This window comes from Peromyscus eremicus, chromosome 10 (assembly GCF_949786415.1).
Source record: "Peromyscus eremicus chromosome 10, PerEre_H2_v1, whole genome shotgun sequence".
Taxonomy (NCBI): domain Eukaryota; kingdom Metazoa; phylum Chordata; class Mammalia; order Rodentia; family Cricetidae; genus Peromyscus; species Peromyscus eremicus.
Window position 1 is genome coordinate 37,809,153 of NC_081426.1, and position 26,946 is coordinate 37,836,098.

Genomic DNA, 26,946 nt, shown 5'->3' on the forward strand with positions numbered 1-26,946 from the left:
CAAGATGTCTGCAACTGAGCAGACTCCTTCTTGTATCTCGAGTTCATCCCTTCCCTCCCTAAGTTCCTATCAACCGCATGTCTCTTCATCAGATATACTCTCTAGTAGCATCCTGTAGACCTTGCCTCTGTCACTGCCTGTCGCCTCCACTGGCACCTAAGTGACTCCACACTGCATCAGTCTGGCCTGGAGCCTGAGTCCCATGAGCATCTGTCACTAGGAGGTTCTCAGCGAAGATCTACTTTTTATGAATGAAACAGAAAAACAGTGCACAGACGATCTAGGTCACTATCACTTCACTGAGAGAGACTTTTTGTCTTCAGTGCTGGGCATCATCCTCAGGTCCTTCCACATGTCAGCCCCAGTCTCTACACTGACTGCATTCCCAGGTGGTGAGCTTTTAGTTTGCAAAGTATTTCCTTGTACTTGACATCATCTAATCCTCCCAGGAATCCAGTGAAGGAAAAACTATTAGTTCTTGTACAAAAGAAGAGAGCTCCAAGTGCCTGGTCTGAATTCACTAGGCTAAAAAGCAGTAACTCAAACTCCATACCCTGGCCCTTCGCTCTGAATATCATGGTCTTCTCAGAACTGCTGAGCTCGGTCCTGAATCATTTAGGTGCTGTGTCTTAAGTACACAAGTCTATATGATACTGTAAATTAACATATTTATCTTTTCCTTGGTTCTGCTTCTAGAAATTAATTTGGAAAGTGTGTTTTTTTCCATAAACAAAATCTCCAACGCTTTAAACATTCCCCAAATGGCAGTTCGTAGGTTGAAGCTGGCACTCATGTCTGTTGTATTTGTTTGTGAACTCCCTAGTGCCGACCTATAAAAAGCTTCCTGAGAATGTGCAGCCCAGATTCCTGGAAGATGAAGGTCTCTACATTGGGGAAAGACCAGAGGTGGCACGCACCAATGAGAACATCATGGAGAACAGACTGCTGATTCAGGAGCCTGTGAGTGGGGATCTCACTCCCCAAGGAGCCTGGCACCTGGCACCATGGGCTGGACTCTTCCTCTATAGAGTTTGTCAAGAGAAATTGGTTCTTTTTTTTTTTTTTTTTTTTTTTGTCTTTGTCTCTCAGTACACTCTAAGACCCCCAAACAATACCACCTCTCAACTTCTCAGAACACATCTCCTGCAGAATAGGTGCCAACATTTTCCCAGTTCCCTCCCCCGAAATTTTTTTTGAGGGGGGGGTTGAGACAGGGTCTCTCCGTGTAGTTTTGGTGCCTGTCCTGGATCTTGCTCTGTAAACCAGGCTAGCCTCAAACTGATGGGGTTCTGCCTGGCTCTGCCTCCCAAGTGCTGGGATTAAAGGTGTGTGCCACCGCTGCCCAGTCCCCCCAAAATTTTTAATTGTCAACATAAAGAATGATCTCAATTCTGAGTTTTTCCCCTTAAATCTTTAACAAAGAGAACATAAGATTCTTGTTAAGCATTCAGTTATTTGTTGTCGTTTTTTCCCTCTTAGTTTTTTGAGACAGGGTTTCTCTGTGTTGTCCTGGCTGTCCTGAAACTCCCTCTGTAGACCAGGCTGGCCTCAAACTCAGAGAACTGCCTGCCTCTGCCTCCCAAGTGCTGGGGTTAAGGATGTGTACCACAATGCCTGGCCCATTTACTTGTCATTAATAGTGGGGGTGTTAGTGAAGAATCAATTTCATGGATACAGAAACTTTTAAAGTTCTTTTAGGGCCCAAGTGACACACGATATAACATAACCAAAACAGAAACTGTATGCAAATGTTTCATGACATATTTTCTGCCCAAACATAAAGGAATATGTCCTTCTCTCTGCTTGACCCACAGGGGAGGAAGTGGTTTGGAGATGATGGCAGGATCCTGGCACTGCCCAGCCCCATCAAGCCCTTTCCCTCAAGGCCATCCCTGTCCACACAGGAGCAAAGCACCAAGGCTGAACTGGAGACTTTGTACAAGAAGGTACACATGCCCTCTTCGCTTTAATCCCTTGCTAAATTGAAGTTGCCTGGCTTACGGAATAGCTGGAGTTGAGTTCATAACTTTCTACTTAGATCCTTTTTAAGTAAGTCATCACCTCACCCCGGAAGCCCGAGTAGCAATTGTATGAGTGAGTCTAAGTCTGCCCACCTGATCCCAACTCACACAGGTGTGAGTGTCCTGGCTAGGAAGGGCTGTCAGTATCAACATTTGTGTAATCAAGGTAGCTGCTCTTATCTTTCCATTTCTTTTGCCCCTACTTTTCTCTTTACTAGTTACCTGTACTGAAAGACTGTTTCTTCCTTCTCCCTTCTTATGATCTAAAGGAGGTTTTTTTCTGCTTGCACAAACCCCTTTACTGTCCTATCTGAAGCTCTCTACCAAACTGCCTGGTTTGGGTCCTTGTTTACCACTCATTGGGTGAACTTCATCCTCAATCTCTTTCTGTGCCTGGATTCTTTGCCTATAAAGTAGGATTAGCAATAGTGTCTATCTCCTAGAAATTCTATGGAGACTAAAGGAGATAATATGTGCTACTGTGACAAAATATCTGAAGCCTAGAATGTTATTAAGGAAAGATGTTTACTCATCTGACAGTCCTAGGGGTCAAAGATCATGGTGCCACCAACTACTCAGTTCTGCTGTAAGCCTCAGAGTAGTCCCAGTGATGGGAACATATGTAGGAAAGCTTATGTGGTAATAGTGGAAGCCACAGAGACAAATCAAAATGGCAGGACCTGTTTCATAGCAGTTCATCTCTTGAAAACTGGTCCACTCCATGTGACCAGCATTAATCCCTTCTGAGGACCGTGCCACCACGATCAAGCTACCATCTGCCACCCGTTAGATTTCTATCGTGTCAACAATCAACAAAACCCCAGGGATCAAGCTTGAAGAATTCCAGACTCTGAGGGACAAACCTCAGCCATCATTTTAAGTTTATTCCATACTGATGGAATAAAACAGAATGGGAATGTGGAGACCATTCTATAAAGTGAAGCAATGAGCAGAGAAGACTCAGTCCCCTCTCAGAGTGTGTGAGCAGACGTGGACTGCCTGAGGTACAGCTCTGGGCAGTTCCTTTGCTCTCTGGGCATCTCCTTCATTGGAAAGTAGGAATGATAATACTGAGACCCCAGGTCCTTGTGAATGCTGCCTCTTTTTGCACTTAAAATTTTTGTAAAATAGTTTTTAATAGGTAGGTGTTAATGAATGCTGCTTTGTGTAGAAGTGTGATCCTGGAAGTAGGTTTACACATAGGTCTCAGACAGAAGGGTTTTATTGTCTACTCACTTATCACAAGACAAAGATGCATGATATAATTAGTAATCAAGACAGCATGAAACATATGTCTTGTAACTCATCAGCCTGTCTCTTCATCCAGGCAGCCATCTAAGCATGAAGCACTAAAAAGTGGGTTAACATTATAAAACTGGGGTAGTTAATAGTGAAAGGGAAAGGCTCTTTGGGAGCCAGTGAGTCTGACCTGTGTTCCTTAGCAGTTCTAAGCTAATGTGGACATGCACTGGAGTTAAAGGGTCAGATTGTCAGTGCACCAGGGGTAAAACGGCCAAGGGAATGCCACTAGGACATGAGACCAGATGGTCCTATTTCATCTTCTGCCTGGAGACATAAACTGAGCTGCTAAAACTGGTGATTTTACCTTATGGAGTGCCAAAGGGATTACACCTATCTCCTAGAGACAGCCAAGACCTCACAGGCAGAGGTCCCGCCTCCCCTTGCCCAGCACAGACTTGTACCCAGGATCTAGGTCCAACAGACTCCCCAGTCAGACCCAATCTTCCCCTTCCCTTGGGAAGCACCCTGTGGGGGTGTGGCTAGAGACGGACAATACTCCCTTCTAATATAAATTTAAATTGGCAGATAATCTAGTTTCCGTCTGTTGCTATGACGAATACTCTTCCCAAAAGCAAGATGGGGAGGAAAGGATTTATTTGGTGCAGATTTCCAAGTCCTTGCCCATCACTGAGGATGGTCAGGGCAGGAACTCAAGCAGGAGCTTCCCTGAAGGCAGGCCTTTTTGCTGTTGCACACAACATTTCCTCTGACCTGGGGACTCCCTCACAGCCAAGGGCATTCAGCAGATACCATGGAGCTTGATGCCTCATAGGATCTTCCTCAGCTAACTTCCTTTTATAGCCCAGGACCACCTACCGCCCCAGGGAGTGGCACTACCCACCCTATACCAATTAACTATCAACATAGTCCCCAACAGACATACCCATAGGTATGACCTAGGCTGTCATCCCTCAATGGTGGCTCTCCACTCAGGTGACACTAGGTTTTGTCAAATTGACAGTCAAAACTAACCAGGACAACAAATAACATGTTTTTCTCATGTCCAGCATGACATTTGCAATATATATATATTGTAGAATGGTAGAATCGGACATTACTAAGCTATTACCTCATGCTGCCAGCATGTAACAGGTACTTTTCTTACCTTTTTCAAGAATACAGTAGGCCACCACCAAAGCACCATCAATAGATTCCTTGAAACTGACTCTTGCTGTCCATATGTATCCTCTGTCTAAGATCCTCCCATTTCCCTCTCACCACAACTGCTGCAGAACTGTTGATAGTAACCTAAAACACGGAACTAATCTGACTGACTATCATATGGATGAACAGAGATAGAAAATGTGAGATACACACAGTGAACATGTTAGTCAACTTTACTGTAACAAAATATCTGAAATAATCTACTTAAGAAGAGAAAGAGCCAGGTGTAGTGGCATGCCTTTAATCCCAGCACTTGGGAGGTAGAGGCAGGTGGATCTCTGTGAGTTCAAGGCCAACCTGGTCTACAGCGCTAGTTCCAGGACAGCCATGGCTACACAGAGAGACCCAGCTTCAACCAACAACAAAATGCTGTGTGCAAGTATATTCAGAAGTGTCTTTCTTTCTCCTCACTCTGGGACTCAGCTGTCTCTCGTGCAAAAGAGCTTTTTGGGGGGCCTGCCTTAGTTTTCTTATCAGATGATGAAAGTGGAGTCCCGCTGCTGGGTCAGGAGTCAGCAAGTCCTCGGGCTCTTAAAGGACTCTTGATGTATCACCCGGAGAGGACCCAACTCTGATGCTCACTCAGCCAGACAGAAGTGAGCCATCCCCCAGCAAAGCTATGCTCCTGTTAGTGAGACACACTGAAACACTAGACTAGCAATTCTAATGATGGATGTATGTGCACCCAAAGGGCAATTTGGGAGTGTCATTTAGAAGGTAGTTATTATTTAGCACTGCTATGATGAACATTCACTTTCATTACAAAGGAAAACGTCTAGTTGATTAAAAGTAAAATAATCTGCAGCTTCTGAATTGAGATGAAGACATTAATGATAAAGAAATGCAAACAGATACGTGAAGAAAAATGGTTAAACTTCAAGTAAACTATGCAATTTAACACATTTTAAGGAAGATCGAGTCAAAAAATTAAAAATACCAAATAGGACAAAACATAACAGAAAATGCAGTTTCCCTGATTATGGTAGCAAAGTGGGCTAGAGCAGTGGTTCCCAACCTGTGGGTTGCAACCCCCTTGGGAGCCAAAGGACTCTTTCACAGGGGTCCCCCAAGACCACCGGAAAACACAGATATTTACATTATGATTCATAACAGTAGAAAAATTACAGTTATGAAGTAGCAACAAAAACAACTTTATAGTTGGGGGTCCCCACAACCCAAGGAACTGTATTAAAGGGTCACAGCATCAGGGAAGGTTGAGAAGCTCTGGGCTGGAGTTACTAAAGAGCAGCCACAGCAGCCCCGTTCCTTCCTTCCCCTTTCCCTCCTGTGGTGTTCTCTTTAACTGGAAGTCTACTATGTGCTACGCTGTACTAAGTTTTGGGAATCCAAAGGTAGCAACATTCAAACTTGTCCTTAGCCTTTGTGTCACATGTGAGGAGACAGAAAAGGAGCCAGGGGCTACAGGTACTGTGTTGGGTGGGGGCTGCCTGTTCTATCAGAAGTGTGCCAGTTTGGGGAATTTGTCAGAAGTCCATTCTCCTCGCTAGTTACACTTGATGAAATTAGCACGTTCTCTGTCTGCTGTTCTTCCCAGCTTTTCACAGAAGTTCTGCATTGGTTGCAAATGGCAGAAACTAGTGTAAGGGGGCTTTGACGGGTCCCGAGACTGAGGCTAAATTATAAAACTGAACGAGGCAGTTTAGGAAGCTGAGCCAAAGACTGGGATTTTGGCTGGGTGCCAGGAGAGTCTCTGCTCCTCGGTCTTCCCTCTGGTTCTTGCCTTTGGTAAGACAGGGCAGGGTTCTCCATGTGCCGGGGTAGGGTGGGGGGAATGACCCTTGATGGACTGACAGATCCAGAGAAAGGGGGTGATACTTTCTACACATCTTACTCGATCAACACTAAGGACAAATGCCAGTGCGTTGTAAAGGAATTGTATACCCACCCAGCTCATAGTCCAGGTGGCATGGCATGGTCCTTGAAAATGAGAATGGTCTCCAGAAAGACCTGGAAGAGAAGATGTGGGATCTGTCTGAGGCTCTGTACTTGAGCATTATTATTATTTCCTCAGGACTATGTAGAAACTTATTTTTTTAATCCTGTCAATGTATTATATATATTTTAATTTCCTTTTTAGCTTCTGCTGAGAATACCAGCAGATCACTCACTAACACCTCCTCTTAGAGCCTTGCTTTTTACTTTTCAAATGAAGAATTGTGTCAACTTCACAACTCGAAATACACTCTGAAAATACTCTCTCCTTAGGGGAAATTGTTGCTATTTCTTTCATGATAGTTCACAGTCTATAAGAAATACAGGCAGATGGAAGAAGACAAGATCCAGGATTCTTTCTCCCAAATACAGTGAGGGTTAGTGAATGGCTGAACTTAAGGTAGAGAGACCAGTAAAAGTTACTGGAACATGAGCTCATCCCGAGTTGGGAAAGGAATGCATGGTAAAAGGTGCCCCGGGCAATACTGCAAGTCCATAACAACACTCTACCACAGGTTCCTACTCATCCCAAGAATACAGGCTGGAACCTGAGAACCACACCCTGAGCGGCTGTAACTCTGGAAACTCCCATGGAGAGGAATCAGTGAGACAGAAGTAGCAGCCAGAGAGGGAAGAACTCCCGTCACATCTGTGATTGACATTTAGTTATACGTGTCTTACTACAGTGAAATTAATTAAGGCAAATTTTCTGTGTGGTTGTAAGACTATGTGAATTTGATTGCCACTTCTCAGTTCCATGCGTTTTTCCAGATTAGTAGACGGTTAATGCAGCCGACACTGACTGAAGTCAGAGGTGTTGTTCTAAGACCAGCTGCTCAATTCTTTTGCAGGAAGGAGCTTTAGAAGCTATTTATGTTAACTGGAAACTTACAAGATCACTGTGGCATAAATGCTTTATTTGCATGTTTTGAGGCTAAATGAAGGTTGTAAGATCTCAAGGCAGAATTGATGCCCCATCCTGTACTACCTGTGGGGAACGTAATCAGTTAAACTCTCTCAGTTTAATTCCATTGCATGTCTCAGGTAGGGATGCCAGATTCAGGCCAGAAGCATTGGAATCTAGCCAGGCTCTACCCTGAACTTGCTTTGGGACCTTGGGCAAATTGCTGTGTGTCTCTGGGTCTCTGGATCTTCCTCTGTAGAAATGGCTGACTGAGGAGGAATGTTTAGTTGGCATTTGTCAATCATGTGGAGCATTGCAGCACTTTGCATGCACCATTCTCTTTATTCAACAAAGACTGATGGGTGTCTGCAATCCAGTGAAGTCCAGCATCAAGTAGCAGCTGATTTTGAGGGAAAGAAAGCCATTACCTGACAAGATGAGGCTTGGAATGTGCAGAAGAGGGGATTCTGGCATTAGAGAGCCATGGTTGTAATGTTATTCTACAGCTGACTAAGAAGAGAAAGGGAAACTCTACACTGTGTGTGCTGATTCTGTATGTGTGTGTGCTTTATCTCAGACATCCGTGTGTGTGTGTGTGTGTGTGTGTGTGTGTGTGTGTGTGTGTGTGTGTGTTTGGTGTGTGTATGTGCTGCATATATGCATGTTTGCTGTATGTGTGCTACATATTGTGTGTGCTGTGTGTCTGTATGCTGTGTGTTGTGTGCATAGAAACATCTCATTTGTTCAGTGGAGCCTCTGGTTTTGCATTTATTATTAGTTGTCAGCATAATTTCCTATATTTGTATTTCTGATGAAGCAGGCTCATATTTGCTGGTAAAGTTCTTGCTTCTTGGTATTGGAATTCAAAAAAAGAATATATAGTTGATTTCATTTTACCCAGTCAATTCTATGCTTTTTTCCTACATGAGTAGGCTATTGGTGTATCTTTAGGATTTGTGGCTTCTTATGAGACTTAATATAGTATGTCCTATATTTAATTACTAAAACATCCAGATTCTCCTTTAAAATGGCATTCAGTGTATCCTTAATGAGAAGCCCTACAAACTTTTCATTTATTTTTGAAAATTGCAAACATGCATGCAATGTATTGGGTTCATAGTTATCCCCATTACAGTCTTATATTTGTCCCTATTACACTGTCTTATCTCACTCCAGAAGGCCCCTTCTTCCTCCCACTTAGTTCCCCTCCTTCTTTCATCAGACTTTTTATTTGTAAACATCCTTATAAAAGTGATTATGTGTCTTAGAATATCATAATCTTGAATAGGAATAGATTAAGTCTTCCTTTGTACCTTTCAAAGCATGCTTTCTTTCCCAAATCTACATTAGCCTGTGTTCTAATAACTGCTGATGATCCCTGCCTTGAGTTCAGGTTCAGTTCAATCAAGTATGGAAAGCTTCTAGACACTTGGTAGAACTGAATCTCAGAGATGCCACTTCTCTTCCTACTAGAGAGGAAACCTCACCCCTTGCCTTCCGCCTGTTTTCTGCTGTGGTATGTATACGAGCTGTACTGCACAAAGGACTGCCATGTCAATGACAGGATGCTAACTTCACTGGACTTGCTTTAAGAATTTCCGGAAACCACAATGTCTCTGAGGCTCTGTACCTTCACCTGTAGATACAAGAAGCTGGGGGAGACTTAACTGGCATTTTGTGGGTTGCCAGACATGCTCCCAAGTTCCTCATCTGTATCATCTCATTGATTCTACAACTATGAAGAATTCAGAGCTCACCTCTGCAGAAAGCATTGGGTACTCTTTCTTAAAGCAGCATGCCCTGGTGGCAGTCTATCACTATCCAGGAGAGAGTGTAAACACAGGTGATGCTCATCAGCTTCAATAATCAGTGGCGACTGCTGAGAAATTCCTTGGAAGGGTTCTAGAAGGAAAGCAGTCTTATCCGATGCACTATATATCAAGGAATTCCATTACTGTTTTCTGCACAATGGACTCAGCTCTCCCACCCCTCTTCCTATGTTATTTCACATGATAAAATCTTAAAATCTTAGTTACAAGAGAGGGGGCATCTGTGGTTCAAATAGTGATTGGTTTGCAATGGACCCTACACTTCTCGCGTTAGAATGTATTTTCAATGTCATCAGCTGCAGAACCCAAGACTTCAAGAAACAGGGAAGTCCACATGCAAAAGATCCATGATAGTTTGCATCTGACGGCCTTTCATTGGAGAACAAGTGTGCACTGTTCTTTGAACTCACAGTCTGATCTCTTTGACAGGCGGTGAAATATGTTCACAGTAGACAGCATATGATTGGATCTGGAGACGCTCCAGGGAATTTCCAACTGGACATCGATATTTCAGGGTTAATCTTCTCTCACCATCCCTGTTTTAGTCGAGAGCACGTTTTGGCATCCAAGCTGGCCCAGTTGTATGACCAGTACCTTGCAAGACAGCAAAGAAACAAGACGAAATTTCTCACAGATAAGGTACTTGTGTTTTCCATGCTTGTCGTCAATGGGGCAGCTTGTTCTGATTAATCTAGTGAGGACGCTTCTAAAATCAAAATTTTCTGTCCCTATTTCACGTGTTCTCTGTCCAGGAGTATGACACTGTCCCACCTTGAGGAAAAAGGAGGGTGTCTTACTTCTTCCTGTTGCTGTGATAAAATGCCCAGACAAAAGCGACTTCAAGAAGAAAGGGTTAATTTGGCTCACAGTTCAAGATTCAGTCCACCATGGTGAGGAAGTTAGGGTAGCAGGAGCCTGAGGCAACTGATCACCCCCATTATCCAGAACAGAGAGCAACAAATGCATACTGGCTAGTGCTCAGCTCTTTCTACATTGTGGATAGTCCAGGATCTCTGCCTAAGGCATGGTGCTGCCCACAGTAGGTGGGTCTTCCCTTCCAAACTAATTCAGTCAAAAGAATCCCTCACACATATGCCTAGATGCCGACACTTGATTCTAGAGCTTATCAAGTTGAAAAATTGGGCTTACAGGAGAGCATAGACGGTATGCAGTTAGGGAGCCCAAATTCTGCAGCACACATTTGCCTTGAAGAGGAAGTGATGACACCCATGAGGAGTAGTGCACACCATGTGGTTCACAGTTACTACCTGATGAAGTGATCTTGGATCCTGAGACTGTTGGTGCCTTGAGAATGTGTCTGTCCTTAGAGAAATTCTCATGTTTATGTAGATTTTTCCCACAGTTGTAGCACTCAAACACAGGCCAACTACTTCAGCTGGTGCAGAGGAATGGCTACCCTTAGGATTCATTTTTAGTCTGATACTGTCCCATGGGACTTCTACTGGCAATTGTGGCTTCAGATAATTTTAGAATCCTGCCCAACCTTAAAAACCAACTGTCTGCTTAAGAGGCTCCCCTATAATACCTCCTCCGGCTTTGTGATTTCTTCATATCAAAAGACTACTATTATGTGTTAAGAACCCAGAAAGATTATCATTGAAAGTAAAAGTGTTTCTGAGACACTCAGTAAAATTTATATTTCTAATGAGCATTCTGATTATCTGGGTCCCAGAGCAAAGATGGATAAACACTGTTCCATAGACTTCCAGATTGATAAAAAAGAAAAAAAAAAAAAAAAAAAAAAAAGAGGCATCAGTTCTTTGTCAGTGTTGGTTTTGGTGGTTGTGGTGAAAGTCTGGAGATGGACGGAGCCTTGAGCATCCACAGAAGTGATCTCACCATTCCACTCAGGATTACAGAGTTTCTAACACAAAACTTCTACCCCTATCTTGTTAAGCTTCAAGCGCTAAGAAAAGCGGTTCAGACAGGACTTAACCCAGAGAAAGCTCATCAGTCTCTTGACACGACCCAGAAAACCATCAATGAATATAAATCTGAAATTCGGTGAGTAAAGTTTTCAAGGACTCCCCTTGTTCCCTATTAGACGTGTATTTACAGTTCCTATTTCCAGACTTTTTAAAATGCACTCAATTCATGTGAATTTCTGCCAAATGAAACAATGACACTAATAGTCTAACATATGAATGCAGAATTTGAAGTCTAACAGTAGCAACTCGGTCGTGAAGAAAGATTAGCAGTCAATCAAGGAAGAGGGAGGGGCTCAGAGGCCCTACTCCCTTGACCTCTGAACTGTCGGCTATATACAGATTCTGGGAGAGGAGGGCATCACTGTCTTTGGTTGTGTACCCACAGATGAGGCCACCAGGCTCCAACAGACAGCTCCAATCCCACAGTCACACAGACAGCCCTGGTTGATCCTGGGGGGCCACGGACATGATTTGTGGGGAGGGTACAGGGTGGACAGGGGAGATAGGGAGGTAAAAGGCGCAAGAATAAAAAGTGTATATATGTGAAATTATAGAATGATAATAATTTTAAAAATTGGTCTAGCACAAAAAGGTGCCCACCAGCTGGAACCCAGAGTTTCAGGGGTGTGTAACTCTCGGGAGCCACATGCCTTTTCACAGAGAGACACATGCCAGGATGTGTGCAGCATCATTCACAAAAGTGAGACTTAGAAATAACCAATGCTACCAGGATCACATCTGTGCAGAGGCAGACATCTGTTCCACAGTTTAAGATGGATGAGCCTGATAGCATGCTCCTACATGGCTGAATCTTGGAAGCAGCGTTGAATGATAAACACCATGGGCTGTTTCCTGTATGGTATGGCCCACAAAGCAGTGAGAACACATGAACAATATTCATTTGTCAGGGGTAACACTGCAGACAGAACAGGTACACACCCCATTCTTTATTCTGGGAGAGCAGGAAGGGATGTAAGGTTGGGGGTGGCGGGGGCGGGTCTTCAGTTGTAATTATTACATTTCATTGAAAAAAACTCCTGAGTAACTTAGAGGCAATGTCAGTGGGCAGCATCATGTTCAGTATCTATACTTTTCTATTTCTTTGAGTTATTCATAAATTTAAAATTTAAAACTTAAAGCCCCATCATTGCTCCTAAATAAGGAAACATAGAATATGAAATTCCTACCCCCTCAGGGAAAATCCTGGTGAGCAGTTTCTTGATGGTTCCATGTACTGTGAGTGTTTACACATGGGTGTCTGTGCGCACGTGTTTTATGGTTTTGGAGAATCCTTGCATATTCTATTCCGTCACGCACTTTTTTTATGTGCCCTGTATCTTGGTCCTTTTCCTTGCACTGCACATCTCAATCTCTGTCGTTCAAAGGCCACCATTTATTACAACAGATTTACTATGGAGTATGAAGTCTCTGGTGACAGGCGTTGCTGAGATAATATTTAAATTGTGCTATAATTAAAATCCCTAAATCTGTGTGTTAGTGTGTGGGTATTTCTACAGAACAAATTCTTACAACAGAAAACAATAAATCATGGAGTTTCAATGTGTGTTTTTCTTTCTCCGATCTAGGCATGAATTGGAAATTCTTCTCGCAAAGTGGGGATTAGTGCAGTTTATATACTGGAAAAGAATGAAAAGTATGCTTAAATGGAAAGTATTATTATTATTATAGTTATGTTTGGTGTTCATCGTTATATAGACAAACCTGGCCTCAAAGCTGTGGCAGTCCTCCTGCCTCAGCCTCTCAAATGCCAGAGGTACAGGCATATACGGTCTTATAAAATTATTTCTTATATTTAAAACATCACAGCCTCTACGTGAGGATTATTTTAGTCTTAGCATAGAGGGAGTATGAAAACAGTGATGTGCTTGAGAGAGACAGAGAAAGAGGAAGGAGAGAAAGATTAGGAAGGAGACAGAGACATACAGAGAGAGGTAGGGGGGAAAGTTTAGGAGAGAGACAGAGAGAAGAGAAACAATCACACTTTTCCGTAGAACTGTAGATAACTCTGAAAAGCAGCTGACTTGTATGTGAGGCAGAGTCACAGACACAGCCCACTCCAGTTACTCCACAGCCATCAGAGATGAAAACTTCTGAGCATCAGCATATATGATGCAGTAAAAGGAGGGCTTCACGCCGTCTTTGAGTTTTTACTAAGAGAAACTAAACTTGTATACATGGCCTATTCTAGGATAGCTTATTGAGTGGGCCCTTTCCTTAACCCTCTGAAACCAGCTGATCATCCCCCAACTCCCCTGTGGCTTCCCAAGCCGATGTCTGCTGAGCCCTGGGTTGGTACACTTGACCTGGAACAGTACAATCTGAAGCATTTTTCCATTTGACTTTTTCCCCTCACACTTGACTTTTTAAAGCAGCATTGTGACTCTGTTGCTGATCCCCTGATGTCATGTGTTACTAAGGCAGGGATCACGGATGCCATGTGTTGCTAAGGCAGGGATCATAGATGCCATGTGTTGCAGGGAGAGATTTCAACTCTCTACCGGGGCTTCACACTAGATGTGCTCCCTCTTGACAAATAAGAATTCAAGGGCTACAGGTGCCATCCGGCTAACCCTCTGTATCATAATTCCATCTGTGGACAAACTTCTGGAAAACACTCACACCCATACCATCTCCACTCGTTACTCTGCCCATGACTCACTCACCCTGCCTCTGAGGCAGATTTTGCTGCCTCCAGTCCCTGAGACCTCTACAGCTCTTTTGGCTCATGGACATTGACATTCAACCCCACATACATTGCCTATTTAGAAATCTCTTCCATGACGATGTAGTTGCCCTTACTCTCCCTGGTCCATTCTACCTTCTCCGCCTAGCTAATGAAACTGCAAAGTGCCTCAGGTGGTGTTGTCTTAGCCCTTTAAAACCTGTGTTCTCTCCTAAAAGGCATCCTCTCCTGTGGATTCACAGAGAGGTCAGTGGCTCTGCAAGCCTTCTTAGACCTGGGTACCCTGTCCACGCTGCAGACCCTGCTCACCTACATTCTACCCAGTACCCTACTCAACAATCACCCTTCTCTCTTCCTCCGCCACAGTTCTGCCACCATTTCTAACTGAATGTTCTTCTGGGACTCTTTGCCTATTTAGCTCATATGGCAATTATTTTTGTTGTTGAGAAAAGTTTCTGGTATTTCTGAGAAATTATTTTGTTGGGAACTGCCCAAGGAAGTAGGAAAAAAAAAATCTGAAGGTGTTACGTAACTCAGTAAACTAATTTGATATTTCAGTTTTTAAAAAATAAGGCAAAGGGAGTAGCAGATAATGGGATAAAGGAAGATCAGACCTTTAACAATGGCAGTCCTCTGTGGGATGGTGGCCAGGCTAGGGTCCACACACACCGTATGTGTTAACTTATCTTTCCAGCTAGCCTGCAAAGTGAGTTCTGTTAGCACACCTATTTTACAGGCGAGCGTGGAAAAGTGACGTAGCTTGTCCAGCGTTGGCTATTAGATGCCAAAGCCAGAATTCACAGCAGACTGTCACTCTCCTGCTTTCTAAGGACATTGGAGTTCCCTGAGTCTTGGCTTCCCAACAGTAGCTACCATGCCTTGCCACCCCCTTTTCCACCACCGTCTGCTGAACAACAAAGCAGCTAGACTGCCTTACTTCTCTGCACTGTCTCTACAGCCCAAGTCATTCCGAGGAGAACCATCGTTCCCTGGCCTTCCCATAGCCAGGAGATGCTCATTTCTGCAGTGTTGGGCCCTTTTGGATTCTTCGGGATGTTCTCCTAGGCAGACCCCATGTTACCAACATGTTATCACCCACCTGTATGTCCATCTTCTAAGCTAAACTGCAAACTGCCTGAGCACAGAGACACTACCTCTTTTCTAGACTTGTCTGTATCCCCTGGACTGGCACATGGCCCCTATTCAAAATTAATCCACTAGCTGATTCATGGTGTACTAGAGTGAATTGGGGGGTCTGAATTGAGCTACCATTTGTGAAGAGGGCTTAAAAAAATGTATTAGATGACTCCAAAACAAGCTAGATAACTGACATGAAGAGAAAGGCATTTTCAGCCTCTTCAGCTGAAACCAAAAACACTTCTCATCTCATTAGCACTAAAATCCCCCAAAGCAGGCAACAGCATTGCATCATCTCTGTGCAGAACTCGTGATGTGTGTTGACACAGAGGGACCTCAGTGCTTGGCTGCCAAGTGGGATGCCAGCATTCTTAATCTATGACAGCTACTCCTGCTAGTCCCTTCCTTTCATCACTACAAAGGCAGCTGTCAGTTGGAGGAAGCCTAGCTTGAAAAAGAATTTTAAAAGATAATTTAGTTTATCAAATTCAGATTCAGCTAGAGAGATTAAATAGGCGAACTTCCAAAACACAGATCTCATCCCATTGCCTTCCTTTTCTACTTCCTTTCTCAGCTCCCAGCAAAACAGTTTCTCAGAAATACTAAAAACGCTTAGCAGGAAAAAAAATTGCCATAGGAGTGAATTAGAGAACTGAAGAATCCCAAATTTACTTACAAACGGTGGCAGAGCTGGAGAGAGTTGATGTTAAGCACGGAGCTGGGCTGCAGTTTTGTAGCCCCGTGTAGACAGGAAGGTTGGATCTTACAGCTGTCAATGTGCAATCATGAAGTATTACTAATGTTTTATAAGCTAACACAACTGATACAAACACAACACTTATTACATTTCACAGGCAAACTCGAAAACTGCGAGATGCTGAACAAGAGAAAGATCGAACACTGCTTAAGACCATCATAAAGGTTTGGAAAGAGATGAAGTCACTACGAGAGTTCCAGAGGTTTACGAACACACCCCTGAAGCTTGTCTTGAGAAAGTAAGACTTCCCAAATATCGGGTTAATGGGCTGTATCAGGGAAGATGTGTAGTGCATAGATACAGTTTAAAAACTACCAGCAAACAGCGGCAGCCTCGTAACTGCTTCCTGAGCTGAGAAAGAGCATCTCAGGCACCTGACAGTCCCCAGCCTCTCTCCAGCAGCAGTAACAGCTGTCTGAGCTTCTGTGATTGTCATTTTCCTGGCTCTGTACATAACCCCTAAGAACACACACTATAATATTGCTTGTCTTTCACTTTTACAGAACCAATGTATAAATACAGTTACTTCTTTGTGCTTTGTGTATTTCCGTGGTTGACCGTGTGTGCCTATAGTATTGTTTTATAAAACCCTGCTATAGGAGCTGAGGCTTACTTGAGAGAATGTTTGCAGATAAGCATTAAGACCTGAGTTCAGATCCGAGCACCCATGACAAAAGCCAGGCATTCTTGCACAAGTTTGGAATTCTAGGCATGAGAGTGGGGATGGGGGGACAAATGGATCCCAGAAGTCCCTGGCCAGCCAGTCTAGCCAACTGATGAGAACCAAGTTCAGGAAGAGAGGCTGTCTCAACAGATAAGGCGGAGAACAATAGTGGAAGACATGAAACATCTATCTCTGGCTTCCAGATGTGTTCGCATCACACACACACACACACACACACACACACACACACACACAAAACTTCACTATATAAACTTTCAGACTTCCTTTTAGTGTGCATGCACCTAGGTTTCCAGACGTGTCCCTGGAAGGGAAATTGTTGAGTCCTAGGAGACACATTTCTCCGCTTGACATTCTGAGGGGTAATGCTGCTTAATGCCTACACCATGTTCCCGTCACCAGGTTAGGGTCAAACATCTGTTGGTATAATTTCTGTTTCCCTAACTGCTCATAAGGGTGGGCCTATTTATGAATTAGCCATATGTATGCCCTTTTTGTGAGATGCTTGAGGTTTGGTCAATTTTTAATGGCCTTAGATGCCTTATTTATATCTCCTTTACTTATTTGTAATTTATAAATTCATTTAAGGGAAAAAGTTGACCAGAAAGTAGATGAAGATGCATATGAAGCAGAGATTCAAGCTGAGATCCATGAATTGCTGGAAGAGCACACAGAAGAATACTCAAAGAAGATGGAAGAGTACAGAACATCGCATCAGCAGTGGAAGGCCTGGAGGAAGGCCCAGGTTGGCACAACATCATTCCTTCTGGAGTGGGGCTGCTTAGGGAGGGCCTGAGAGGGTGGACCCCTGAAACAGGAAGAGGGAAGCTAGACCAGCAGGCCACATGGGGGTCTCCTGCTGGCTCTTCTCTGTCTCTCTCTTACTCCCTTGCTGGGGGCAAAAGGGATTGACTGTTTAATATATTTGTTCAAAAACCCACCCCAACCCTGTGCTCTGCACAGACGCTATATTGATAGTGCTGTTTATAATCAGTAATGTACATGCTAAATGTGTCTTTTCCATGTGTGACCACCTCGAATGGAGGGTGTTGATGTCCCTGCTGAATGTTCTACAGATGTTGCCTCATTTCAGAAGCCCTGGGGTGGGAGGTGTTCTGGGCTTGTCTCCACTTGGTGAGAGAGCTAAGGCACAGGGAAGTGCTGGTGGAGACGGGCTGGGGTGGGGTGCCCTGGAGTCCCTGTTCTGAGCACCACACTCCTGAAGGACAGTCCTGGAGATCATTTGGAAACCAGGACACCTCTTACTCAACAGAGGGCCAAAAAGAAGAAAAAGAAGGAAACAGCAGAAGAGCACCCCAAGGAGGAGGAGGAGGGGGTCGAGGAGCCCTTTCCAGAGGAGGAGCTCACGAAGCCCATCCCCCCAGAGCTCACTGACCCAGCTGTCATAGAACAGCAGGTGCGGGAGCGAGTAGCCCACAGCAGGAGGAAGCCAGGGGAGCCCATGCTGGTCCCAGAGTTGAGTCTGGCAGGGAATGTGACCCCCAATGACCAGTGTCCCAGGTAAGCACATGTTCTGACCATACATGATATTGGAATGTCCCAGGTAAGCACATGTTCTGACCATTGATGACACTGGAGCATACACACATGTACCCATGCACACACATCAGCATACGGTGCGGTATGTATCTGATCACACTATACCATATGAACAGAGGACTCATGCCGCCACACACAGGCATGAGGGTAAACATGTGAAACTGCTTATGTATTGTAGTATTGTGTTCCCCAAAATATTGTGCACCCCAATAAATTTATCTGGGGTCAGAGAACAGACAGCCACTAGATACAGAGGATAGAAAATGGTGGCACACACGCCTTTAATCCCAAGAAGTGAGCCTTTAATCCCAGGGAGTGATGGCAAAAACAGAAAGATATATAAGGCGTGAAGACTAGAAACTAGCAGCATATGGCTGGTTAAGCTTTTAGGCTTCTAGCAGCAATTCAGCTGAGATCCATTCAGATATGAGGACTCAGAGGCTTCCAGTCTGACAGGATCAACTGAGGAATTGGCAAGGTGAGGAAGCTATGGCTTGTTCTGGTTCTCTGATCTTCCAATATTCACCCCAATACCTGGCTCCAGGTTTGTTCTTATGAATAAGACCATTTAAGATTCCTGCTACAATGTATGCTTGCTTTGGAGATTCCCTAGGGTTCTCCCACCTGTGCACCCCACTTGTCACTCAGGAGCACTCGTGGGAGAAGGGCCCCAATGCAAGCAGATGCCTGCTCTCTGTAGTGGCTGTCTGTACCCGTGCACCCTCCAGCTAGCACAAGCACTGAGGTGTTTCTTCATTTCTTGGTTCCAGGTCTGGATATGTCCAAACTGTGGAGACAGAAAACATTAAAACTGATACTCCATTTCATGATGACAAGAGAATTTCCATTAGGGATAATGAAACATTCTAGAAGTGTGTAGCACTGGCCATTGCACAGGAGTGTATTTAATGGTGCTAAAATGGAGATTTAAAAACAGTTAAAATGGTTGGGCACAGTGGTTCATGCCTGAAATCCCAGGACCTGGGAAATAGAGACAGAAGGATCAGGGATTTGAGGCCAACTACATGAACCCTGTCTCAAAAAAAAAAAAAAAAAAAAAAAAAAAAAACACACACAGTTAAAATAATAAATGTTATGTTTTACATATTTAGACACAATAGCATTTCATTGATATTCTACCACCTCCAAAACCTATATCTGTTTTTATTTTAATATTTAACTTTTTACTTTTGTCAATGGGCTGTAATTGCTATTGACTAGCAGTTTTTGGTAGTGTCTCTGCAATATACACAGTACGATTAAAGGCTATGCTTGGAGGCTCTGGTCTGCTTTCAACCTTCCTGGCTAAAGGGCTGTTGTGCTTCAGCTCTCTCCAAGTGCCACAATACACTGTTTTGTGATTCAGAAGATCTTTAAAAGTAAGACCTTCTCGGTGAAAACATTACGGAAAAGCTCAGATCTTAGAGAAAGTGACCTCACCTAAGTGCTAAAATGTGCTACTCAATTTTCTTTGTAAAACCTATTAGCTTAAACACGGGTCATTACTGGTCCTTATAGTTTAGCTCCTTGTTGGTGTTTATGTGTCTGTGTGTGTATGCCACATGTGTGTGGGTGCTGTGGAGGTCAGAAGGCATCCGATGGGACCCCCTAGAGCTGGGGTTACAGGCATTATGAGCTGCCTGACCAAGGTGGGTGTTGGCCACCGAACTCAGGTCCCTGGAAGAGCAGGACACACTCTTGCCCACTGAGCCATCTCTCCATCCTGAATTAATTCCATTGAACAGGGAGTGTGGTTATTAAGATTTTTTTTTATATGCGAACATAGTCTCGTTTAAGAAAATCGAGGAGGCTGTAGTACAACAGGGATTGGATTCTTGCTCTGTCGTCCCCGCCCCCCATGCCCTTTTCAGTACCTGTCAATGGCTTCCCCATTAGCTCCACATCACAACATTCAATTGTAGCAAGCTCCTTAAGACCTGTCACTGTTTAGGTCCAACAGGGACTGACATGACCAACAGAGTTGCCACTGAGTCCCTTGTGGTATTCAGTATCCACTTAATGAATCCGTGGTGATCCTTAGTAAGCTAACACTAACTACAGCTGTGAATGGCCTCATTTTGCAGGGCGGAGGTCTCAAGAAGGGAAGACGTCAGGAGGCGCTCTGTGTACTTAAAGGTGGTCTTCAACAGCAAGGAGGTGTCCAGGACTGTCAGCCGGCCACTAGGGGCAGATTTCCGAGTTCACTTTGGACAGATTTTCAATTTGCAAATATTCAACTGGCCAGAGAGCTTAATGCTTCAGGTACGTCCATTAACTATAATCCCCGCCCCAAGAATTTTGTGGTCACTGAAGTTATAAGACTGTTTTAAATCATCTACAGGCCCCTTAGATATCCAATGTCTCTTCATAAAGTCAGTGAAAACAGATAGGTCACCACACTCACTGTTTGAAAAGGCTGGTAAGGTAACTGCTGGGACCAGAGAGCTCTGCAGTTGATTTTCTGAAGAAATATTTCAATATGACCATCTGGTGGGATCCAGGCATGCTTTGTTACTGTCTTTTAGACAATGTTGATAATATTAATTATGTTGATAATATTAATTATCACAATGCCCTATCCCAGGAAATTAGAGTAACTCAGAATCAGGCTGTCAACTGCTTGGTCATAAAAAAGGTGAGTATAAGATGGTCCCCCTGGCACCATAATGACACAATTCAAGGCTGGGGCAGACCAGCACAAACACGGAGAATGTAGACGGATACCTGAGAGCACATTCCATTGGCACTGCTACTGGCTGAGTCTCTTCTCTGGGTTTCAGGTCTATGAAACTATTGGTCACAGTGGTACCACCTTGCTGGCTGAAGTCTTCCTGCCTATTCCCGAGACCACCCTTGTCACGGGAAGGGCCCCCATTGAAGAGGTGGAGTTCAGCAGTAGCCAGCATGTGACTCTAGACCACGAGGGAGTTGGAAGCGGTAAGCAAAGCTAATCGTCCTCAGTAGCTCATGGTTTTCACTGTCAAATTTGAATATATCTCTTTTCACTTCACAGAGGATTATAAATTATCATCAAATAATTATAAAATTGGCATCAAAAATTCAAAAGAAGCCAGGGATAGCGGCTCACGCCTGTGACCCTAGCACTCAGGAAGCTAAGGCAGGAGGATTGCCAAAGTTTGAAGTACAGAATAAGACCCTGTCTCAAAAAGGGGGTGGGAGGTGGAAAAAGGGCCAGCAAGATGGCTCTGCAGGTAAAGGCACTTTGTGCCAAGCCTGAGGGACTGTGAGCCTAATCTCCAGGACCCACATGGTCGTTCTTTTCAGTCCTTAACACATGTTCATAAGATACATAATTCTTTGCCAAGTCACTTTTCTAGGGAAACATGTATGACTGCACTACTATAAAGGATTTTGTAGTATGGATTTAATATGATCTTTGACGCCTTAATCCCACTTGTAATAGTCTTTTGTAAAGAAATAATTTGAAATGGAAATGAAGCATTGCGCATAAAAAGATATACCACAGTTATATAGATGTATAAGGCTAAAGATACTAACTTTAATCATTATCTGGAGATCATTCATTAACGTTCTCAATTCTAAATTCTAACATGATGTGTGATGGACCTTCTGCCCCCCTCCATCATGTTTCTTCTTTTTAACCTTTGGGATTATCTTTTTTGTTCACTGCTGGAGTCCTCCAAAGCCATCAATTCACTCTTTGGCCGTATCTAATCATTGAAATTCACCACCGTTTTCGCTTTCCACTTATTGTATCTTTCAGCCCTAAAAATTACTTAGTTATTTTCCAGTCATCCTGGTCAGTTCTGATTGCTTTTTACTTTCATTGGACTCTCGATCATTTCTTTTTTCATTCTCTTATTCATTCCCATTTATTTTATGTAGACACATTAAAAATTCTAAATATGTTCAGTATTTTAGCACACACCTTTCATCCCACTGCTCAGGAGGCAGAGGCAGACAGAGCTCTGTGAATTCTAGATCAACCTGGTCTACATAGCAAATTTCAGGACAGGCAGGGCTACATATGGAGACCCTGTTCCTCCACCTAATTTTTTTCCAAAAATATTCTATGATCATTCTAGTAACCGATCTCCAAACTTACTGACCTAATTCTGCTGCTTTTTATTCATGGTGGCTTACTCCCTCGTTTGTCTGGTTACTTCCTAATCTTTAGTTCATATCTGAAATTTCAACTCGAGAATTCTTTGAGGCTCCAGTTCTAAACGTCTGGAGATTCAGGCTTAGTTACAGGTGGGATAGTGACAAGCTACCATGACTTCGGGATTCACGTATCCTGTCTAAATACCATCTTCCTCACTCATAAAATACACCCAGTGGTATCTCCTTCCATGTGTAAGATAAGGGTGGCACCACATGGGGCAGCGCAATTGCCTTATGTTAACAACAGGAACTGTAATTCCAGACGGTGAAGATACCATAGTGCTTTAAAAACTTTTATTTCCTTTAGTTAATTAAACACAACTGTATAGACAGACTATCATTAATTTCCAACTTGTGGAGTCAACACAGTGAAGCCGTATATATAGTGCAGCCACACAGTTTAATTCTTAGTTTGCCTGTTGCTTGCCAAGTCTCCAGAAGTCTCTAATGCCTCACTTTCTTTCTTCAGAGACATTATGCAGAAAGTATTTCTTTTGTTTGTTTGTTTGTTTGTTTGATACAGAGTCTCTCTACATAACACTAGATATCCTGGAACTTACTGTGTAGATCAGTCTGGCCTGGAACTCAGTGATCCACCCTGCCCTGTATGCCTGGCCAGAAAGTGTTTCTTTCTTTCATTTTTTAAATTTTTATTTATATTTCTTTATGTATGAGTGCTCTTGCATGTATACCTGCATGCCAGAAGAGGGCATCAGATCCTACTGTGGATGGTTGTAAGCCACCATGTGGTTACTGGGGATTGAACTCAGGACGTCTGGAAGAGCAGCTGGTGCTCTTAACCGCTGAGTTATCTCGCCAGCCCCCAGAAAGTGTTTCTAATCAGGCTTCCTTGGCCACAACTTGAAAGAGTCCACACTCCTGCCCCCTACAGCATACACTTTCTTTGTATCACCCCTGTTATCTTCTTCCTTGGGGCTTACTGCTCACCAGCGTGCTAAGCATTTATCTCATTCACTAGCTTCATTATCCACACTCAAACATAAATATCATAAGAATGGGGCTCATTTAAAAAAAAAAAAACTCATACCAGCTCATTTCTTTTGATTCATTTAAATTTGTTTCTTTACTGCTAAGTTCAGCCTGAAATGAAGTAGGAACTCGCCGTAAATGTCTAAAATAAATGAACAAATACCTGCTTTTGAAATACTTCTTAGAAGAATGCTATTATTTCCCTTATATGTAAAAGAGCTACGGTTCAGAGAAGCTAAGTAATTCTTCAGAGTTCTCACAGCTGTGAAATGGCAGAACCAGGAGAGTGCACACCGATGGTATTAAGGATAGCACACCGTGGAAACTCTACTATCGGCTGTTAGAGAGCCTGATTCTGGGTAGCTTCACCTGAAAAAGTCTAGTGGTGTGGGCTCGGATCGTGTACTAGATCCCACCACCTCTCGCCCAAGTTCCATCTCTCTGTTCCATCAGCAAATCTTAGCAGGTCTGGGCTGTCTCCTTTCTAAACACCATCCTGTTGACCTTGATGTTCCCTTAGGAGTGCCTTTCTCCTTTGAAGCTGATGGCAGCAATCAACTGACTCTTATGACCTCAGGGAAAGTGTCCCACAGTGTGGCGTGGGCCATTGGAGAAAATGGGATTCCTTTAATTCCTCCACTATCACAGCAGAACATTGGATTTCGAAGGTAATGTAAATAGAATGAACTGGTGACCAGTGTCAGTACTGTTATTATAACACAGAGTAGGAAAGCTTGGGACGTCATGTTCTTTGCTTTTATTTCTAGCAGTCTGTATTTTTATAGTACTTTTACATTTTTTAAGATAAAATTTAGAATATTAATCACCTGACATACATAGGATGGCCATTGGTATCAGTTACACCAAAAAAAAAAAATTTTTATTTAATTGTCTCAGAGACCTTTTGTGCTCTTTTCTCACCTCATGAACAGGGAGGTGTGCAGCATATGGTTATATATTTCTGTCTCACTAAAGGTTATTTGATAGTGACTAGCAGAGCTTGCTGGATTTCCTACTCTCCTGCTAGATCCTCTCCACTGTGATGTGCTGTTGGTCCAGGCAGTCTGCAGCCTGGAAACCTGCATCCCTGTATCAGAGGCTCCCTCTGCCATCTCCCTATAGATACATCAGCAGTCAGCCACCTCACCATTCGGGCCATGGTTGCCTCATCTCTGAAGTAAAAGGCTATTTAGAACCAGGAAGATGATTCAGTGGATAAAGGTGTTTGCTGCCAAGCCTGACAACCAGTTTAATCTCTGGAATCCAATTGGCAGAAGAAGAGAATGGACTCTTGAAGTTTGTCCTCCATTATCCACAGACAGAGTATATATGCCCATAACCATATGTACACACATGCATACGTACACACACACACACACACACACACACACACACACACACACACACCACATGCCTACGTGTGAGGAAAATGATGTATCTCCACCATAGAGAAGACATTTTTCCAAATGACTGCAACATATGGGAAATCAGAATGAGTTTTGGGTTGTCCCCTTCATGTCCTACATATCCCCATACCAACCTGCCATAAGTAAATGCAGCTCTGTGCCAAGTCAAGAATCACTTCTGATGGAGACCTGGTTGTGTCCTGCAGTTAGACATTTTCTGATTTTGACACTGGAATTTGGTGCTGAGGATATCTCCTAAGCTAAAGCTTTGGCCCCTCCAGAAGTAAAGCAAGGAATGAGCAAGTAAAGTGTGCTAAATCCCCACCTCAGCCATGCTGAGCATGAATCTCCTTTGAGTTCTGTGTCCAGAGCTACTGTCCAAGCGGCCTGGATGTGAGGCAATCAGGGTTCCCTGGACCACTGGGGCTAGGATGTGAAGTGAACAGCACTTCACTGCATTGGGTAGAGTTGTGTCATTGGCTCACATTGGCACTCCTTCTATTCCTAGTTCTTTATTGCCCTGTAACATATTTAATAATCAAGAAAAGGAAGTGGCTAGAGTCTCCATAGTGTTTCCTCTTGCAGAAGGTAATGGCTTCTGTAGGCAGTGCTGACTCTGCTGGTCAAGCTCCTGATTGCTCTTCCTGTTTGTGTTTGTGCTGTTTTTCCAGTGCTTTGAAGAGGGCAGATGCCATCTCATCCATTGGCACATCAGGGCTGACGGACATGAAGAAGTTGGCCAAGTGGGCAGCGGAGTCCAAGCTTGACCCCAATGACCCCAACAATGGCCCTTTGATGCAGCTGATCTCGGTAACATGGCCAGAGATACCTAAACCATTTCTAAATTCTGACATGATATAATACCCTGCCCTTGGCATGCTTTTTTTTTTTTTTTACAGTTTTCTGTGCAGCTGTTGAAGAATGCAAGAACTGCCAATCACAGGTTTAAATCTCAGCTCTGCCACTTCCCTGGCTGTGAGACACAGTTGAGCATCAATGCTCTAAGCCCTGCGCTGCCCTCACAGTAGATGAGGAGGATATAAGCCAATGTACATAAACTCTTAGATGGGCACACAACCCACAAACAATAAATATAATTAGCTTGTTTTGTTTCTGTTTCCGAAGCCTCTGAGAGGCCCTTAAAGAAAGGTTCTATTTCTCCACTACACAGAGAGAAAACTAACTTTAGACTCAGAGCTGTTTGCTCACAACCACACTGATAATAACCAGATCCCAGAGCACATGCTCCTCTTCTTATGCTTTCAGTACTGATGGAGTATTTTATGAAATTTGTCTACAAGCATGTGATCCTGAACACACCCAACTCATCTTTCTTGGAATCAAATACAATGGGTTTGACTGTCTCAAAACTACTGTAAACAAGTAGGTGTCACCAGGCAGAGGTGGCTCACACCTTTAAACCCAGCACTCGGGAGGCAGAGGCAGGCGGATCTCTGTGAGTTTGAGGCCAGCCTGGTCTACAGAGTGAGATCCAGGACAGGCACCAAAACTACACAGAGAAACCCTGTCTTGAAAACAAAACAAAACAAAAAAACAAGTGGGTGTCTTACAGGGTGACCATACAATAATACATGCTCATCATCATGGCTTATCAGATAGATAATTATCAGTGTTGTGAAACTTTCATTTTCATCCCAGTTTCAAGACAAATCATTTTATTCAGTCTTTGTTCCTTACAGTGGTTCCTTCTGACATGATGCTGTTTAGTAAAGAGAATAGTCCCATCAAAAAGAAGAGCCTATGCCACCTCAAGTGCAGCATAGTTCACAGAACGTTTTCACGTCATGTCTTAATTACTATCCTGAAATCAGCAATAGATATACTTAACTATCACATCCTTTAATTTTTTTACCCATTAGTTTTTCCATGGAAAAAACAAAGCACAGGGGTTTCCTTCTAGTTGGCCTCTCTTTATGGACCAAGGGTTTCCCTAGCATAAGCAGGGTCCCCTTTGCCATCCTATGGCCCCAGAAAGTGCCTGCTCATTTCCCAGCTCTTCCTAGCAGGAGGTCACAGCTGGCAAAGCACCAAGCCTAGAGGCTAGCAGTGCCTGAGGGGAACGTTGCCACTCTGCCAGCTTCTCTGTGGTGTCCAGGAGCTGTCCTTCCTGGGCCCTAGAAGCTGGTTGGCCCATGTCCATCTCTGGCTCACTCTCAATGACCAAGGCCATGAGATGCTGTTGAGACGGGAGACCATGATGACCCTGGGAACTGAATGAAGCCAGCTGACAAGGAGCCTTGATCTACACATCTGCACACACGAATTTAAAAGTCACATACATTGGATACACACTGAATAATCTTATTCCCAGTAGGCACCTGATCAAGGCCCCGCAACCTGACACGAAGCTCTCCATTTTTACTTTGCATGTTTTCATAACAGGGAAGCACAGATACCAAAAATGAAATTAACTTCTTTTTT

At 43.6% G+C, this 26,946-nt stretch overlaps 1 protein-coding gene across 1 annotated transcript in view; it reads left to right on the plus strand.

Annotated features, from left to right (window-relative positions):
- Positions 1-26,946, plus strand: part of Cc2d2a (coiled-coil and C2 domain containing 2A) — a 79,691-nt gene that overhangs the window by 23,248 nt on the left and 29,497 nt on the right. Inside the window, exons 10-20 of the mRNA XM_059275826.1 lie at positions 824-960; positions 1,815-1,946; positions 9,603-9,812; positions 11,092-11,198; positions 15,818-15,958; positions 16,991-17,147; positions 17,676-17,923; positions 20,047-20,224; positions 20,743-20,899; positions 23,619-23,766; positions 25,176-25,314. Coding sequence (XP_059131809.1) covers positions 824-960; positions 1,815-1,946; positions 9,603-9,812; positions 11,092-11,198; positions 15,818-15,958; positions 16,991-17,147; positions 17,676-17,923; positions 20,047-20,224; positions 20,743-20,899; positions 23,619-23,766; positions 25,176-25,314 — 1,754 coding nt within the window. The remainder of the gene's footprint in view (positions 1-823; positions 961-1,814; positions 1,947-9,602; positions 9,813-11,091; positions 11,199-15,817; positions 15,959-16,990; positions 17,148-17,675; positions 17,924-20,046; positions 20,225-20,742; positions 20,900-23,618; positions 23,767-25,175; positions 25,315-26,946) is intronic.